The sequence below is a fragment of the Centroberyx affinis genome, unplaced genomic scaffold (genome assembly GCF_046629955.1).
Source record: "Centroberyx affinis isolate AG114_WGS23_722 - 3 ecotype Tasmania unplaced genomic scaffold, CSIRO-AGI_Caff_v1 ptg000131l_1, whole genome shotgun sequence".
Taxonomy (NCBI): domain Eukaryota; kingdom Metazoa; phylum Chordata; class Actinopteri; order Beryciformes; family Berycidae; genus Centroberyx; species Centroberyx affinis.
The window spans coordinates 18253-37236 of NW_027278831.1; the positions used below are offsets into that span (position 1 = coordinate 18253).

An 18984-nucleotide genomic window follows, 5' to 3' on the forward strand; every position below is an offset into this window, starting at 1 on the left:
TTGTATAGCAGACATATTTAAATTGTAGGTAAATATGACTTATGCAGAAAATATTATGTGAAAATGATATCGTGATACAGTCAGTTAGATTATATTATTACAGGCCATTTCACACAATTATTAAAAGCTTGTTCTTGCCAGTCACCCATGTGAACATTGCAATGCTATAGTACCATGGAATAAATATGGCATTAGTTTCTTGTTTGTCCTGTTTTTTTCTGCTGCTATTTTACTGGTAAATTACCACGAGTTCAGTTGTGTCATACCAGTTTTGTCAGTAGGTTACAACATGAGGTTTCTGAGGTTATCAGAAGGCTCTGCATGCTTAACCTTCCTCAACATGTAGCTATCAGAAGGGAGGATACCTAAGACTAACATCCTGCGTCCAGTTGTATTGACTACATGCTTTATGAAATGCAAGTTGCATCAGTCGGGGTCACATTTGCATATATTTTTAACAGACATTTTAACAGCTGTGTGGCGAATTTAACATTCAACTTTCTGTTAACTGTTGTGGCTTCGTGTCACAGTGGGAGTGAAGCAGTCAACTGCAAACTCCTGCCAATTACGCACGCGTGCAGCCCCACGGCATGTGTGCGCCTCTGATAACACAATCTAGATGTTCAAAGCGAAATTTTAGCTGGACGAGTTTGTGACAAATGCGCGGTCAAGAGGGTTATTCGTCTCCCACAACCGTTTTACAACACCAAGCCAGGTAGGTCCCCGGAAGGGGTTTTAGCCTACTTACGAAAACAGTGGGAAAACCTCTAGGCTCACGCCTACAAAATTTGTGCAAATTTGGTATTTTAAATGCCTCTCCAATGAGTGACGGCAAAAGCGACAACGCACTGTGAGCTGTGACATGGGCAGCCTTAGTTCAGAGTTTGAAACTACGCCGATTATGGAGGAAAACACACGGATATTGAAAGATGGACTCAAGTTGGACCCAGATCCTTGCATCTCCTCAGATGCGCCCGTGATGAAGAGAGACTACCATCAAAAGTGAGTCAATATGTGGAGGGTGCCTTACGCCAATGATTCATCGGAATATCACAGAAACAGAACATGATACTCTAAAGTAAACAACAGTAATAGACTACTACTAACGTAACACATCTGTTCACCCCACTGGTACATTGTTCTTTATATGGTCACACTGTCAACACTAGGATAAGAATTTGTGCAGCTTTGTTTATATTTCCCAGAAAGAACATCTTTTATAATTTAGGTTCTCATGCGATTGAGATCGCAGCACCAAGCCAGTAGAGGTGCACATATTTCCAAAAATGTAGTTTACATGTTATTAGCAATGATATATTTTGTCCCACTAATGTACCATAGTTTCCAACACTGTTTTCAGTAAATACATTACACAAGACAATACACCAATGCTTTATGACACTGTTCACCTGTGTTTTTTTTCCATAAATATTCAGAAAAAATACCTGCTTACATCATACTGAACACAATAGTCCCCTCATCAGTAAGCGCTCGTGCAGTACCATAAACCACCTGTATCACAAACACTGTCTCCCTGCCAGCTTCTAGTTGCCATAATAGATCTCACGTGAGGCGTCCTCAGCGCTCAGCAACATACTTACAAAACAAGAGCTTGTAGGTAAATTATTAACAGAAACCCAATAGGTATGAACTGTTCAGGAGGGTTGAGTGTGGGCCGTCCAGTCTGGAAGTAGATAGGCCTCTCTTTCAGGGTGTCACTGATAAAAACAGTATCTGGGAGCAAGTGACAGGAAACCCCTTAGAGTTAACTTACACTGAACTCAGGACAGGACAGACCTGAAATGACATTTGTTAACAATAGATAATGGATCCTCTCTTTTATATTCTGTTTTCACACCTCTACTGTAAACGTTTAAAGTCATTTCAAACATAGATAGTTGAGTATGGGCTTTTGATAGCATCTCTAGTCTCCACCCAAGTATAGAGAGCCAATTTTCAGAGAGAGAGGTGTAATGTGGGACCATCATAAAGATTTTTTTTTACTACAGAATTGACAGATAACATGTAGAATTTAGAGGGACCATTCAAGATATCTAATTAGAGTACGAGACATTACCAAATCTTGGCTATAAGTCATAATCAAATTGCTTCTATTTCCCTGAGATGACCTCTTTCCCCAAGGCCTAGATTAACATTACAACCTTACGTTTTGCAGGATTGATACAAACATATGCTATAAACTGATAAGGCAGGAACAGTAATGACGTGATGCAGCCCCACTGCCAGCAGACTGAGTGTGTAGTGAGACAAATCAAGAAAAGCAATTAACCATTACAAAACTTTATTGTTCACAGTGTGGGAATTTGCCTTTGGCTTCACCACATAAAGGATGTAACATAAAAAATAAAAATAAAAAATGTAAAATAATAAAAATACAAAAAATCAACAATATAAACATGACCAAAATGCATTGTACAAAGTGCAAATATGCAGGAAATAGACTGTCCAATGACCTCAGCCACGTTTTAGGAGCACCACAGGAATAGATTGTGCTTTTGCTGAATTTGATGACAGCTTTCAGAGTTCAGTCGCAACCATGAACTCACCACATTTAGTCCCGTGCTTCAAAATGGCTATGGAGCAATCTGACAGTGTTGTCCTCAAGCATCATTCCTGCTCACATGTCTGAAGACTTCAACTGTCTTATTCAATTTGATCACAGGGTGTTCGTCAACAGGAGCCTGACACTGGAAAACATCAAATGCTATGGCTTTGATATGGACTACACTTTGGCAAGTATGTAAAAACTGACACCACAACAAAAGGACCTTTGAGTGAGAATTGTTGTCCAGTATAGCAGTAGGGACATCATGGCGCTAATGCTGCCAGATTTAGGGATTAGTTTCCCACTGGGGCCATCCATGTTTCTTACGGTACCATGACGATGCCCTCATGGTACTACAAGATGCTTTGGATGAAAGCATATGCTATGTTGTGGTGAATTATCATAGTTTCAGAATTTCCTGGATAAGCAGTATTTCCACTGTACTGGCTACATACGTTTTCTATTTGTTGGCTGTATGGTAACGCCTTTGGTGTGTGTGTGTGTGTGCAGTGTATTCGTCTCCTGACTACGAGGGCCTGGGCTTTGAGCTGATGAGAGACAGACTGGTGTCCATTGGCTACCCTCATGAGCTTCTACGCTACACATACGATCCCAGCTTCTCCACACGGTTAGTTCTTCGCTATACCTCAGTACCTTATAACTCAGGGTTCATGTCGCAATACTTCATAAAGTAACCTGTTCATCTACCATGGAAGTACAACATGAAATTCAAGCTGAGGCAGGGCAATCCAGCCATTTTTAAGGGTTAGGGCCACTTGCTGTGTATTCTATTTTCAGTGTCTGTGGCCCAGGGAACACAAGTGGGCAAAGGCATCAGATATTCTATCGTTCCATCAGTGCAAACAAATAACCCACCGATTTTTCCCAAAGGCCCCACACACCGGTAGAATGAAAACAGTGGTCAAAATAGAGGAGAGATAAGAGCCTTACTTTAAAGTCAGAAGAACAACAAGAACGTAAACAAACATTGCTCTCCCTTTATATCTGATTCCCCTCTCCGTTCATCTCATGTCTGGATAACCTTGTTCTCCCCTTCCTTTTTTTTTTTTTTCAACCGTCAGTGGTCTAGTGTTTGACACCACATATGGAAACCTCCTGAAGGTGGATTCAAATGGGAATATTTTACTCTGCAGTCACGGCTTCACCTTCCTCAAAAGGTAAAAAGAAATATCCCAGAGAATCCAGTGCAAAAATTGCATGCGTCTGTGTGTGAGTGTGTTTACATGATTTTTATATGCCTAAAACAATTCTGGGGTCTGCCATTCAGTAACAGGATATCCCAGCCTCTTAGGAGAATACATCTGCAATATCACTTGAAAAAAACTGGCAAGAGAATAGGGTCTTACACAAACACAAACATAAATAAATATAGCCTTTGGTGCTCACACAAATACACACACACACACGCACAGTGTTTGGCCAACAATTCAGCATGTGATTATTTTTAAGTGTTCTCAGGTCAAAGGCTACATTCCTTGAAATTGTAAAATAGCCACTGACATGAAAAATAACCTTCTCAAAATGTGGCACATTCAAGTTGTAGATAAATATTTGTTATATACACACTTATTGCTGTATGCTGAAAGTATGAGAAGAAGTAAATCATTACACTGTGAGCACAAGGGGATGAGCTGCCTTGAGTGGGCTGCCCTAACAAAGAAGAATTTTGTCCACCAAGCAGTATCATGACCTGTTTTTTTGTTTTACAATATCATACTTATTACAATAGTAACATGACACCATTTTCTGTGAGCCTGTTGATTAACAGTGACTAATTGTTTCAGTTTTTACTACAGCGTGAATGTAAACAACATTTTTTCTTTTAAACTAATTGAAGACAAAAATAGCAGCACTATCTGGAATTCCCTATGCTTTGTGTTGGCTTACAATGCTGATGTAACCGCTCACAAATATCAAAAGTATATTTATATCCTCCACCTGGCACTGTGGGGATTTGGGAGTGAGTGTCTGTGTGTATGTTTGGGTTTTAGCATGATTATTAGAGTTCATGTTGAAATCAGGTCATGTTCATATCTGGGTGGGTTACCATGAATAATATATTACATACACTGTGTGTTTGTTGTTTTATCATATATGGATAGTATAATTATGATATGGAGACTAAAATAATAATAATAATAATAATAATAATAATAATACTATAATAATAACACAATTCATTTGCATAGGACTTGTCAAAACAAAATTATAGAATGCTTTTATAGGCACAAAACCAATAATAAATAAAAGCCAAAAAATAAACATTTTAAAATGTGATTTAAAAGAGGGGACTGATTGAGTGTAGTGCAGTGTTTAGTTATGGATGGGATGCTCATGTCTTGCCCCTCCTCCATTTATAAATATTCCTCTGGTATTCCTTAGTAGCCATCATAGATACCAATGGTTTCTGACTCACCTTCCTATCACCACACTGTAAGTCACGTCAGGTTTATTTATATAGCCCTTCATCACAAGCATGTCTCAAAGTACTTCACAGACAACAAGCTTAGCTAGATCTAACTAATCAACAAATAATCACAAAACAAAATGAAATAATGCAGCAGCTGCTGCTATGTATGTATCTATCTCTGTGTTCAAAGGCAGACTGATGCTGCCTCAGTACAAATATCAGGGAAAGCTGCTATGTGTAAAAGTCAAGGACCTTTTATTTTGTTAGATGATAAATATTAGGTATTGATATATCAGAACTGTCTAATAAATGAAAAATAAAAGTCCTTACTTCATTTTTGATACGTGATCATACACCTGATACATGGTTATTTATCTGGGCAAAAAGTCCAACTTAGCAGAGTTGGGATTCATCTATTCAGGTTTTTCTTCTCCAAAATCAAATATACCGAATGGAATTAATTTAAAATGGTCATCAAACAAGGAGAGTTTGAATTTGAACTTGCGTTGTAAGATATAGGATTGAATGAATTGAAATTCAGAGAAATTCAGAGGTTTACCATGGATCCAATAGTAGAGAGGACATCTTTGAGTAATTCTCCTTATGCCTTGACTTACTGGAAAAAAAATGCTTCCCTTCTTCTACAGCTACAGTTTCATAACATTGTACTCTCTAAAAATGAATAAGTTTGGACCCAGCTGAGAAAAGGTTTAAGCACAAGTTTAAGAGGTTTAGGACCCAGGTGCAGGAATTGCTAAGGGCCCCCTTATCTCAGCACGCCCCTCACCCCCCACCCTCCCGCAGTACAACCTACCCACCTCACAAAATGGACTGAATGCAATTAATGTCATGAATAATGAATACCAATTTTACACTGTTATGCTTTCCTATAAATATACATTTTAAAGTTGTAAGGATAATTAAAAAAAAAGGATCACTGAGAAATACTTCTAAACAGTGTTCTCCCCTTTATGTGCACAAACCCTGAGGTCTACTTGCTACACACACCTTTGCCTTCATAAAATGGTCTCCATTCATTAATTCAGTAGTGCTTTTCAGATCTCCTCTCAGGACTGATGTGGAGTGATTTATATGTAGTATTAATTTATTGTAAGAGAGCATAAAAAATATGTCCTGATACACCTGTGATACATGGATGGATGCGGGAGAAAAGTAAATCAGCTAGCTAATTTATTTGTAAGTAGTATCACTAACATCAACTTGATTGCAATTTGTTACTAGGTTGTTGTTATAGACCATAGTCCCTGCTGACAGGAAAACCCAAGTGTTAGGGTTTTGGATTCAAAGCCATATTTTGGCTACAGAGCTACTTATCTTTTAGATTTTATTTTTTTTTTGGCATTTTCACATTTATTTGAAAGTTCAAAATAGAGATAGACAAGAAAGATTGGGAGATAAAGGGGGATGACATGCAACAAAGGTCCCAGGCCAAATTCGAACCCAGGATGTCATGTTTACATGGTACAAGCCTTAGACCACTGAGCCACCAGGACACCCCACAACAGATGTTCTTAAACGGAACCCTGTCAGATAGTAGGAGACAAGTCTGTGGTGTCCCGCAGGGCAGTAGTCTGGGGCCTTTTATTTCTATTTTTACTAATGAACTTCTTGTTACTCAAAGCTCTGATATAGTTTTGTATGCAGATGATTCTACATTATACTATTCTGTACATAACAAGTAAAGATCTATATTCAGTCCTGTCTAAAGATTCGAATGCTGTCTCGGAATGGGGAACATTGAACAGATTTGTTTCGAATGTCTCTAAAACTAACTAAACTTGAGCTACAGGTATTGGATCAACCAGTGAAACAAGTACATAAGGTTAAGTTACTTGGGGTGATCCTTAGTAGTACACTTTCCTGGTCTGAGCACATTGACCAGATTGTTGGTAAAATGGGAAGGAACATTGCGAGTGTGCAAGTTGGCAATCATAACCTGTTATTGTCACCTCTGCTTAATTTCCCATCATTCTCACTGCTAAATCATGGGGAAGAAAAAAAACACGATTCTCCCATGAAACTGTAAAATTAAGTGTTACTTTTAATCAGTGTAATTTTGCAATAAAGATGGAGGATCAAAATTGTATGTTGATGCAATGACAAAGAACATGCCCGTCATACATAGTTTGAAAGTGGCATATATAAAGGCACTTTTCTTAGCATGATAGTGCAGACACTTTAAGAAGTACACCCTTGTCGTGGGCCCCTGCACAGTTGAGACTTACGCCCCTGAGTTTAATTGGATATTGTTAATAATAAAATACAAAATAAAAACAAAATGTGTGAAAAAATAGAGGAAATATATGTCACATTTCAGTCCATTCAATTTTATTTGTTTTCAGTTTAGATCCCATTGCAGTAGATTCAAGATTCAAGATTTCAAGATTTCCTTTATTGTCATTGTACAAGTACAACGAAATTGCAATTGCAGCTCCCTGAGTTTGATGCATAACAAACTAAACAATAATCAACAAGTAAATAAAGTAACAATAGAATAAATAAAAAACCCTAAGAGTAATCAGTTAAAAAAAAACATGAGTGTGTCTAATTTGTGTGTTTATGTTTTACTTTTTTACAGCAAATTTCCACAAGTGTTCGCACAGATTTTTTTTTATAGCCCTCAAAGTTACATTTCCTTATAGCCTTGTGTAAATTGGGGTCTGTCTGTTGTGATCTGTAATCCTGACCTGTAATATGTTTCTTTACCACAGGGAAGACATTCCTGACTACTACCCCAACAAGTTCATTCAGAGAGATGACACTGACCGTTTCTACATTCTTAACACTCTCTTTAACCTTTCTGGTATAAATTTAATTCTTCTCATTGTTCTTTAAAATCATAGTTCTAGATTTTAAAATCAGTTACATTGATCGTTATTGTGTGTTTTTGCGTACCCCCAATTCAGTTATCTTGAGGTGAAGGCAAATCATATTTTTAGAAGTAGAATACATCTCTTGGCTTGGTAACTCTTAGTATTAGGATTCACTTTAAGAGTATGTGAGTTTGTGAGATTGAGAATCTGATTTAGAATTACAGTACAATAATAATGACTTTATAATGACTTTATTGTTTGTCGGCTTTTCACTATTACACAAGTAAAAAAAATAAGCTGAATGATATAAGCAACTTAAATTTGCTGGCTCACTGGTCTGTGTTTACACTCACTCTACAGAGACTTATCTCTACGCTTGCCTTGTGGACTTCTTCACCAGATGTAGCAGATATACAAAGTGAGTGGATACTTTTTATTCCCCTCATCCTTTGACCACTCCCCTCTGCTCCTTTTACCTCTCTTGCCTCAAACAATTGTAAAATATACAATGCATAGTCAAACAAAACCACTTTCTCCGCTCTTTCTCTGCTTTTAAATTTCTTCCAGCCTCCTGAAAGGCTACCAGCATGGCGACTTGTTTATGTCCTTCAGAAGCATGTTCCAGGATGTTCGAGATGCAATGGACTTTGTTCATGATACGGTTAATTAATAAAACATGTCATTCTGTGACCTTACATAAAAAATATTGGAGATGTGAATGTGTTTCACTGTTGGCATGGCAAAAAATACATTTGTCTGTATAACAACTTTAATATCTGTGTGCTATATAGGGAAGCCTGAAAGAAAGAACTATCAAGAATGTGGAGAAATATGTTGTCAAAGATGTGGGTACTTAAGATACAAGTCTTTGATCATTTCATGTTCCAAAATGTCTCCTGGCCTTTTTAAAAGAATGGCTAAAAGATTGTGGTCTCACATTAAATTTGTTGAATCTTTACTTACTGTCTCACTCAGCCAAATCTCCCTATACTCTTGAGTCGGATTAAGGAGGTCGCCAAGGTCTTCCTTGCCACCAACAGTGACTACAACTACACTGAGGTGAGCTTCTAAACTTTGTGTACCATGATTACACAACAAACAATAAATGATATCAGTATGAAGAGGAATGCCTTTAAAACTGCCATTCATTCTAACAGTTTGTTTTATATTTTTCACTAAGGCCATCATGAAATACTTGCTTGAAAATGGTTCTAAGGTAAGATAATTTGTATTTGGGTTTAAATATTTAGTATTGTTGGGACCAGTGAAGTTCCCAGCTAAGATGATCAAGCACATTATTTACTGCATTGTTCTTCATTCCAGCCTGGCAGTACAAAAAAGTCATGGCGCTCCTTCTTTGACCTTGTCGTTGTGGATACTAGGAAGCCGCTGTTCTTTGCCGAGGGGACTGTGCTGAGACAAGTGGACACGGTATTAAAGAGCCTGTCATAGATTCACATATAAACGGGGAACTGCAACAGATTTGTAATCTGTTATATTTTGGACCCAGAACACAGGAAAGCTCCGCATTGGGACTTACACTGGAGACCTCCAGCATGGAACTGTGTACTCTGGAGGTGAGAAAGGGGACAGATAGGGAGAAAGGGTGAGAGGCAAAGGTATGTGTGTGTGTGTGTGTGTGTGGGGGGGGGGTTAGGTGTTTATGCATTTCAAAGGAAGAATAGGTATCTCATTTTGTCCCTCTATTGTGTTGTCTCCTTCTGTATTTCTTAAAATCTCGCTGCAGGCTCCTCAGACATTGTCTGTGATCTGCTGGATGTGCGGGGAAAGGACATCCTCTATGTTGGAGACCACATCTTTGGGGACATCCTCAAATCTAAGAAGCGCCAAGGCTGGAAGACCTTTTTGGTGGTACCAGAGCTCGCCAAGGAGCTGCAAGTGTGGAAAGAGAAGAAACGTAAGAACAAGCAGACTGTATCTTCTCACTCTATCATTGTGGTCACTTTGGGGGTTTACAGAGTTTTGATGATTTTTTGGTTTTTCTTGCTTCTAGATCTCTTTGAGGAGCTGAAGCGTCTCGATGTCTTCTTAGCTGAGCTTTACAAGTGAGATTGTGTACATCTGCGCTGCATAATTTATTAAATTAAGTTACATAGCTGTTAATTATCTGTCTTCTGTCTATGTCCTCCCAAGGCACCTCGACAGTGGCAGTCGAGAATGTCCTGACATCAGTACCATTCAGACCCGGATGAGGGTGAGCTCCATCTACCAAAACAGCCTCTTTCTCCTCTGTCAAGGAAATTCTTTGACCAAGGAGTTTCCTAAACATTGTTGGAACCTGTTGTTGTCAGGGAATGGTTTTAATAGGTTTTTGATTCCATGGATGACTTTGTTTAACTTGCTGGGAGCATTACCCATTTACATTTCCCAAAAGGTAGTCTGTGTCACCACCCTTAGAAATATTCAAGCACATCAACAAGGAGATGGAGGAGGACCCCTGGTGGACGATGAAGGAACATACCATGTGCTAAAGGGATTGAATTTGGTAGCCCATTCAAATCCTGCATCCTTACTGCATCTCCCCTGCATGTTGACAGCTCAGATCAGTACACTGAGAATGGCAGCACCTTGTTTATAACAATAAAATAACAAAAACATAAGCATCAGGTTAAATGATGGAACATTTGATGCCTACTAGTAGGCCTTAGGTAGGAGACCAAACATTATACTAGAGTGAGATTATGTGGCTCAGCAGTGCATTATAATATTGGCATGTGTAAAAGATATACATTTTACATTACTTTTTTTTTTAACAGAGTGTAGAAATTATTTAACGTAGGGGGCATAAAATATGTGGGTGGCATTCTGCACTGCACAATTTCTCATAAAGAGAAATAGAATAAAAAATAAACAAGTTTAAGGAAACTGATGTATAATAATGCCAAATTAGTGCTAAAGTGAGGAATGAGTGGCATGCCAGCATGTTGTACATACACCCCATTGGTTTTATGAAAACCTTGTGATTACAGTTTTGATGTCTCATTTTCTTAGTAGAATTGTGGGTTTGCATAGTTCTTATGATGCTGAGCATGTTTCATAACACTAGGGCCCATGAAACCTGTTCAGTTATGATTCAGCTTTCCTGTTCATGGTACAATATCCAGAGTAAGAATAGTTTTCTCAATTTCTGAAAAGTAACTTCTTTGGAGTTTTTATCTGACAGCAGTGATGCGTATCAAAGCCAAAACGCATCTCCCAGAGACATGAGACACCAAATGCCAAGAAAACTAAAAAGCAAGCAACATAAATGACAATCAGTAAAGTGGCTGATATGGTTATAATGGTGGCTGAGACATCATACATGTTATTCTTTCAACTTCAACCACTATGCTGCTACCTTGAACGTGTTACAGTGTAATTATATGTAAGGCCTTGTCCAGTGTACTTGTACATTAATATGCCTTACTGCAACAGAAACCTGCTCTGTTTCAGAGGTTTTTGTCCAATGCTGGTTGTGTTGTAGGTGGTGACCTACAGAATGGACATGTCCTATGGACAAATGGGCAGCCTCCTGCGCAGCGGCTCCAGACAGACGCTGTTTGCCAGTCAGCTCATGCGTTATGCAGACCTATACTCTTCCACCTGCATCAACCTGCTGCACTACCCATTCAATTACCTGTTCATGGCTCCACCAGTTCTGGTTAGTCGCTTTCCTCACCCATAGACTCAGAATGAATCCATCCACAACACATCATGTCGTTGTTTTTTACAGCAGTTAGTTTTCATATCACTGATGAACTCTTTCAGATGCCCCACGAGTCGTCAATGGAGCACCACTCTGTTGCCTTTCCTTCAGCGGAACTCGCTATTGTAAGGACAAACAAAACAAAGGCTGTATTATCATTATGACATAATATCATTCAGCAGTAAGCTATGTACAACTGTATGTAAGCTGTGTGTGGTACATACATTATACTTGATCTTGTGAGTATTTAAAATCCATCTAAACCATAGAGTTAAATTACCAAGTTATTAACATTTTTCTCTCTTGCTGTGCTGAAGACCGGTGACCAAGACAATACAGAAGAAGTTGTGGACTCGTGAGGATGCAGCGTTTACCAGAAATATCGACTATGCTTCCAGTTGAAATGGACAGTTTTTACTGATGATGGTGGCTGCTTGTAACTGTGCATATGAGAAGGGTTTGTTGCAGCCATAATGTGCCTAGTAGATGTTCATAACCTCATTTAGATAAAATGTAAAACTAACTTATTGCGCCACCTGCTGGATATGAATTTCTATGCCATGTAACGTTTACCAAATAAACCCATTATTGAAGTGTATTGAGAGTTTATGATTAAAAACAAAAACAGATTCAGGGTTACTGTTTTTAAACATGTTTAGCTATTTTTATTAATATCTAGTGGTGCTGGTCTAGTGGTTTGTGTAATGGTTTTTAAACTTTTACCATATATTATCATTATTTATTTGTTTGTGTAAGATTTACCAACTTCCATTGAATCATTTCAATAAATGATTAATATTCATTTCTGTGCTGTCATTGAGAAGTGGGCAACAGTAGCTAAACACATAGCTATACATATCTGGTATTTATACTAGAGCACCCCAGCTCATATGGTCATTTTACATTGAAGTAATATTACCTATTGACAATCTGAAGCAGCTGATGAGTTGAAAAAAGTAAATTTTGCCGTTCTGCACTACATCTCTAGTCCATTGGATGGCACTGAGTCACCTCTGCAACTGACTTGAAAGCAGAATGATCTTGGTGTATGGAATGGCTGAATTAAATAGTCTAGGTTATTTCTCATTCACTGCAAACAATCTAAAACTGTTCTCAAAGTAAAGTTAGGCTTCATTGTTACCTGTATTTTTACAAAACAAGGGTAACTTTTCCAATAAAACAAAACTGGTAAAGTGAAGCACCACATCAACACCCTGCAGATACAGTAAAATATATGTTTTGAAACATTAACTCCACGCAATAAATAGCATTGCTATGGCATCCATTTTTTTTAATAAAGATTACATATTAATTATCCATTCACATTGGCAGAGAATATTGGTGCTTAATAGTGCCACAAGATTCTAGTACCTATCATTAGAGCAACAGAAAAAAAATCAGAATGTGACATCGGTGCTGCCATTACACACACACACACACACACACACACACACACACACACACACACACGCAAACACAGATAAATAATAATAACCTAATAAACACATATAATGACTAATGACACACAAACACACAACATCCCTTCTGTGTTACTTTCTCAGTCTGTGTCTCTCTCTTTCCCTCCTTGGTTCAGACAGTCCCATGGGAGCTAAAACCTTTATCAACAGTGAGCTGATATGGACTTTTGGTCTCTCTCTCTCTCTCTCTCTCTCTCTCTCTCTCTCACACACACACACACACACACACACACACACACACACGCAGACTATCCCTTATGCTGTGATCTCTCCTCCTCCCCATCACAAAATATGCCTCCATGCGCTGTGATTATGAGAGCTGTTTTCTCACAGGAAAGGATAGTGGTCTTATGGGGGTAGAGGTGTGAAAAATATCAGGGTTTTCTTGCTGTATTGATGTACAGAGGAACAGCTTGTTCAGAGCCTCGCCCACATTTCACTCTGCAGAAATATCTGTCAGCTTCAGAATAACAGTTCACTGCCCATGTGGATCTTGATCACATCTCTGATACTGATGTTGACCAGGAGGAGGAGAGAGGAGGAGCACTAGGGGGGAAACACTGGGAAATGTCTGAGACAGTGGACAGTGTTGAGTTTGACCCTGATCATGATGAAGCTTCCACTGATGTTCATAAACAGCTTACACTTTGGCCTCAACACCTAGAAGAGGAAAGGCAGCATGGGACATAATATAATGAGTGTGACCCAATGCTCAGTCTGACTTTTATATTGTTGCTGAGTTGTCGCAAAAACTAGAAAGAGCTGGTTTAACAAATAGCTGCTTATATCTGGATCATACCAGCTTGTATACAAGGCCACGCTCACATGATCCATATAATGCTGTGAGAATCTGTTTACGGTCTAACTGGTTATTCACTGTCAGCTACGACTTCTGGATTTTCAGACATCGACTATTGGCTACTTCATTGTTTTTGTCTTCCATTTAACATGAATAGAAAGTACAAATTAGGATGCATCCTCTCTGTGACACAGTAATATGCAATTATTGGAACCTCCTGCTTGTACCCACACACACACACACACACACACGTATACACACACACACACACACACACACACACACACACTTCCCAGATGATTTCATTTCCTGCATCAGAGCTATTTCCTATGTAATTTTGTGTCCGCTTGTCCGCTAAATTTTTTGTTGTTGCTGTGTGTTTGTTTGTTTCTTTCATTTTGAGGTGAGATATTTTTCTAAGTCATGGTTATTTTTTGTTATTTCATCTTCACAAATTAATGAGTTGCATCTCTTCTGTCTGTTTTTTTAAGCAGTTTTTTTTAATCACTTCTCTTCTATGTTCAATCATTGTGCACATAAACTAATCTTATCTAAACTATGGCCTCATCTGATTAGGAGGTTTAAGGTTAGCGCTCATCCTTAAACTGATGCTACATATTTTAACTTTACTTTATTGCAACAGTAACTGTGATGATGTCAAACTCACTAGTCAATGAAATTAATCCAAATCATGTTGTTTTGATCATGATGAGTGTAATTCTCACAAGTCTCTTAAATTAAGGTTGAAGTTACCCTCCAAGGATTTTCTAGAGCTATTACATCAAAAGGACAGATCATTACTAAACACCATAATTTTGTTCTTTACTTTTGAATGTAAGTCATGTTAATCATCTACTGTATAAACCAAAAATATTGTGATTTTCAGTTTACAAATTGAAATCAATGGCTGACATTCTGCACTACATCTCTTGTCCTTTGGATGGCATTAAATTGCCATTCTGCAACAGACTTGAATGAAGAATGGCCCTGGTGTCTGTGGGAGCTACATGATTAGCCCAGGTTGTTTCTCACCCACTGCAACCAGGCTATTTCATCTCAACGTGAAGATAGTTAGAGCATTGTATAGAGGCTCTATATATTTTTTTTCTCAACAAATTAAAGTGTTTCTGACAAGAAAGCGACTGGTAAAACATCAATGCCCTACTGATACAGTGAGATATTTAGTCTGAAATCAAAGTTGTTCCTTCTAGTTAAGAGTATAGTCGATAGCACCTCAAAGTTCTAGTGCCTCAACACTTGTTAAAAACAAACAGACATGTAAATAATGACTTTGCCCCTCACCACAAACACACAACCCCCTTATGTATGACTCCTTCTCTGTCTGTCATTTTGTTTCTCTCTCTCTCTCTCTCTCTCTCTCTCTCTCTCTCTCTCCCTCCTTGGGTCAGACAGTCCTGCTCCCATGGGAGCTAAACCTTTATCAACAGAGAGCTGATATGGACTTTTGGTTTCTCTCTTGCTTTCTCTCTCTCTTTCACACACACATGCACACACACACCCGCAGACACAGACACTATCCCTTACTCTGTGATCTCTCTTCCTCCCCATCACAAAATATGCCTCCATGCGCTGTGATTATGAGAGCTGTTTTCTCACAGGAAAGGATAGTGGTCTTGTGGGGTAGAGGTGTGAAAAATATCAGGGTTTTCTTGCTGTATTGATGTACAGAGGAACAGCTTGTTCAGAGCCTCGCCCACATTTCACTCTGCAGAAATATCTGTCAGCTTCAGAATAACAGTTCACTGCCCATGTGGATCTTGATCACATCTCTGATACTGATGTTGACCAGGAGGAGGAGAGAGGAGGAGGACTAGTGGGGAAAAACTGGGAAATGTCTGAGACAGTGGACAGTGTTGAGTTTGACCCTGATCATGATGAAGCTTCCACTGATGTTCAGAAACAGCTTACACTTTGGCCTCAACACCTAGAAGAGGAAAGGCAGCATGGGACATAATATAATATAATGAGTGTGACCCAATGCTCAGTCTGACTTTTATATTGTTGCTGAGTTGTTGCAAAAACTAGAAAGAGCTGGTTCCCATGAGTCTGTGAATTTTATTGCATTGATTTTATTTCTCTATGGTTCACTTTTGTCACAGAATAAAGACTCTGATATATCACTGTAATCATATAACAAAACAACGGAAATATTTTTTGTCTAGTACTGCGTTATTATACAGTATTATAGCTTTATGTCTTCATAAACATTTTAAGTTGCGGCTTTTTATTTGAAATTCAAATGTTTTATGTTATTAGGAACATAATCAATGGACTGTCACTGAAAACACCAAAGCATGAGTAGACTTTGTAATAAGTTGGTTGTAAGGTAAAAGACTTTACCCTAACCAAGGTCTGAACATTGATTATGCAAATGCTTGGAGAAATTTACTCCTGACTAATGTGTTTTCCCTACCTTTTCATTACAACTTTTAAAGCAAGCTACCTTTTTTCGGCCTGAGATTTCCCAGTTCAAGCTATAGTATTTCTATGAAAGAATGAGGTTCTTTTCGGTTCGTCACTTCTCATTTAAAATCTTTCTTTCATTTCTAATTATTTTATTACTCTGGCCAATCAGGCACAAAAACCTGATAGCCTTGAAAAATATAATAAGATTTTATATAATTAGAATATTGATTGTCAATTTATTTATTTTTAAACATCAGTTTTTGTTTCATTTCGTTCCCCAAGAACACAATTAGGACCAGTTGGAAACATTAATTTAATCATCTTTATTCAAAGAGAAGGTCACAAAAGCAAATAACAATTTATTTTATTAAAAAAAGTATAATAATCAGTGCCACATCTAAAAATAAGTATACATTTAAATTAATTTAACATCACTATAAATGTTTGTATAACAGCTGATCGTTTCTTTTCCAACACTTTTTCCAACACACCCTCTTACATTCACTTAATTTACGTTTCCAAAAAAGTTAATCAGCAACAGTACAATGAAAACAAATCCATTCATGTGCAGCAGACCTTTAAGCACAAACAATGAAAAGATCCATTTGTTTTATGTGTAACAATTGCAGTGTGGCCTCTTTTATGTATTTAGTGAAATCCAGTTTTCATTAACTAATTAGCTTATATTCTCTTATATTCTCTGCAGTTTAGTTTGCAGTGTTGCTTGTCTAATTCACACAAAATGCTGCTCAAAAACACCACTGATATGTTGGATTTCATTGCAGGATACTTGGTGCTCTATCCAGTCAGATAACTGCAGAAGCACCACCGTCCCCCATTCCACACATTCCAGGATTTCCCAGAAAGCATTGCAAGCAAGCCTAAACAAGTCACGTTCTTCACTCTGGGAGAATTTCACACAGTCAAGTGACTGAGGTTTGCCTGGCTTTACGAATGCTGCCTTCCCTTCAATATGCAAGCACACCTTTACCTCTGAGTCACTCCTTACAGTATTCACCAACTATTTTTATGGCCAGACAGTAAAATGGCTTTACAAACAGGCTTTAATAAGCCTGACCATTCTGACTGAGTAAACATGCTTACACCTGAAACACTGTATTGGAGTGGAAGTTCAGAACTAAAAACATGTGTGACATGGAAGGATAATCTGTACCAGAAATATTTCCTCTCCATTTTTTTTTTAAATAATTACTTGTGTCCAGTTGTGGCAGCTTATAACAGGAGTTGGACTGTGGTTAAACATTTCCACCCACAAAGGTCTGCTGACAGTCATCAAAACAAACAAACTTGTCTTGCTCTTACTATAGGGTTCACACACGAGGCACACACAGGAGCAGTGACACTTAATCTCAACACTGAAAGAAAGAAAGAAAGAGAGAGAGAGAGAGAGTGAGCAAGAAACAGAAAGAGCGAGTAAGAGAGAGAGTGAGAGAGAGGGAGAGAGAGAGAGAGAGAGAGAGAGAGAGAGAGAGAGAGAGAGGGCCTGCTCCCTACATTCCTCCCAAACTTCCCCTCCCCCATCGACCTGCTACCACTGAGGATGCTCAAAAACACACTCACATCAACTCTCTCTCTCTCTCTCTCTCCATTTTCTGTATTTTATCTGCTTCTATCTTTACCATTTACATACTTGACACATTGGTTTGTATGACAACCCAACAACATACAGGTTAAGAAAGCATGACATGATTCAACTCTACTGAGGAAACTTTGGATTTAACAAAGAATTCAACCAACATAAAAACTGACATACTACAAAAATGGAAAATACAGCACAATTCAATGCATAGACAACAGAACCAATCGAGGATTTAAAATCTATCTGTAACAGATTTTTGTTAACACTTTCCACTTTAATGTACAATGATTCTACACCTATTGCTCCTGTGATGTTCAGTAAGCATCAGCACTTTATGACCGCATTTTTACACTTCACCTTAAATAATTAGCCACTTTTTTCATGATATCTTCACTCCTTGGCAGTGACGTATTGGTAAATAAAATGGTGGGTGAACTATAACTTCCAGTCAGTGAGGCATCACGTGAGGCATCGCAACCACAAAGATCAATAATACTTTTGCAAAAAGCATTATGTAATATTTTTCCCTTAAAAGACCCTATTTCCATATAACTTTTATGAGTTTGATGCTACCTACTGTGATAAATACTATGAATTTACGTCATGCAGATTTATGTCAGCCTAAAAATGTGGGTAAAATGTATTCCGTAAAAATAAAAAGGTAGGTTTAGGTGGGTTTACCCTGCACTACATCGCTGCTATCAGTAATCAGCCCACTTCTATTCAAATTTCTGCAGCATTTAAAACAAGCCTTTAACATCAGTTCAGACTGAACTGAGGCCAAATGCTATGACAATACTATTGCACTGCTAGAATGGATGGTACAGTAGTGCAACATTGTCAAAGCAGCTGACCTCAGCATGTGTCAGCACGTGGACATGGGGACAGCCATTCTTCATTGCCAAACTAAAATTACATTTACATAAGCAACGATAGTATTTGTCTACCCACACTGTAGGACATTCCCAAGAAAGGGCAATTATGCAAATGTTCAAATTGTGCTGAAAGGCAAATTTGTTTGTTTTGTTTAAATGAATATGGCTGTTCAGTATGAGCTAAAATAAATATGAATCAGGTTTCTAAAACCATGGCAATCATTTAAACAGCATCTTTGCACCTAGAAAATTTAGTATGAGCCTTATT

The 18984-nt window shown here is 38.1% G+C and overlaps 1 protein-coding gene across 1 annotated transcript; it reads left to right on the forward strand.

The window, feature by feature from the left end:
* Positions 1 to 658: 658 nt before the first annotated feature.
* On the forward strand, positions 659 to 12303 carry nt5c2l1 (5'-nucleotidase, cytosolic II, like 1). Its single transcript, XM_071530275.1, has 18 exons — positions 659 to 1002; positions 2684 to 2757; positions 3077 to 3194; positions 3649 to 3744; positions 7730 to 7821; positions 8192 to 8249; positions 8399 to 8492; positions 8623 to 8676; positions 8807 to 8890; positions 9012 to 9047; positions 9155 to 9262; positions 9342 to 9408; positions 9579 to 9749; positions 9846 to 9897; positions 9986 to 10046; positions 11316 to 11492; positions 11600 to 11662; positions 11855 to 12303. The coding sequence occupies exons 1-18, from the start codon at positions 863 to 865 to the stop codon at positions 11894 to 11896; spliced, it is 1587 nt and encodes a 528-aa protein (XP_071386376.1). The 5' UTR covers positions 659 to 862; the 3' UTR covers positions 11897 to 12303.
* Positions 12304 to 18984: the final 6681 nt, after the last annotated feature.

Excerpts from the sequence above, each read along its gene's own strand:
- nt5c2l1 (XM_071530275.1), top strand. The coding sequence starts at position 863 with ATGGGCAGCCTTAGTTCAGAGTTTGAAACTACGCCGATTATGGAGGAA. Across the intron at positions 7,822-8,191 it reads CACTCTCTTTAACCTTTCTG|AGACTTATCTCTACGCTTGC; the intron begins GTATAAATTTAA and ends CTCACTCTACAG. Across the intron at positions 9,750-9,845 it reads AGTGTGGAAAGAGAAGAAAC|ATCTCTTTGAGGAGCTGAAG; the intron begins GTAAGAACAAGC and ends TCTTGCTTCTAG.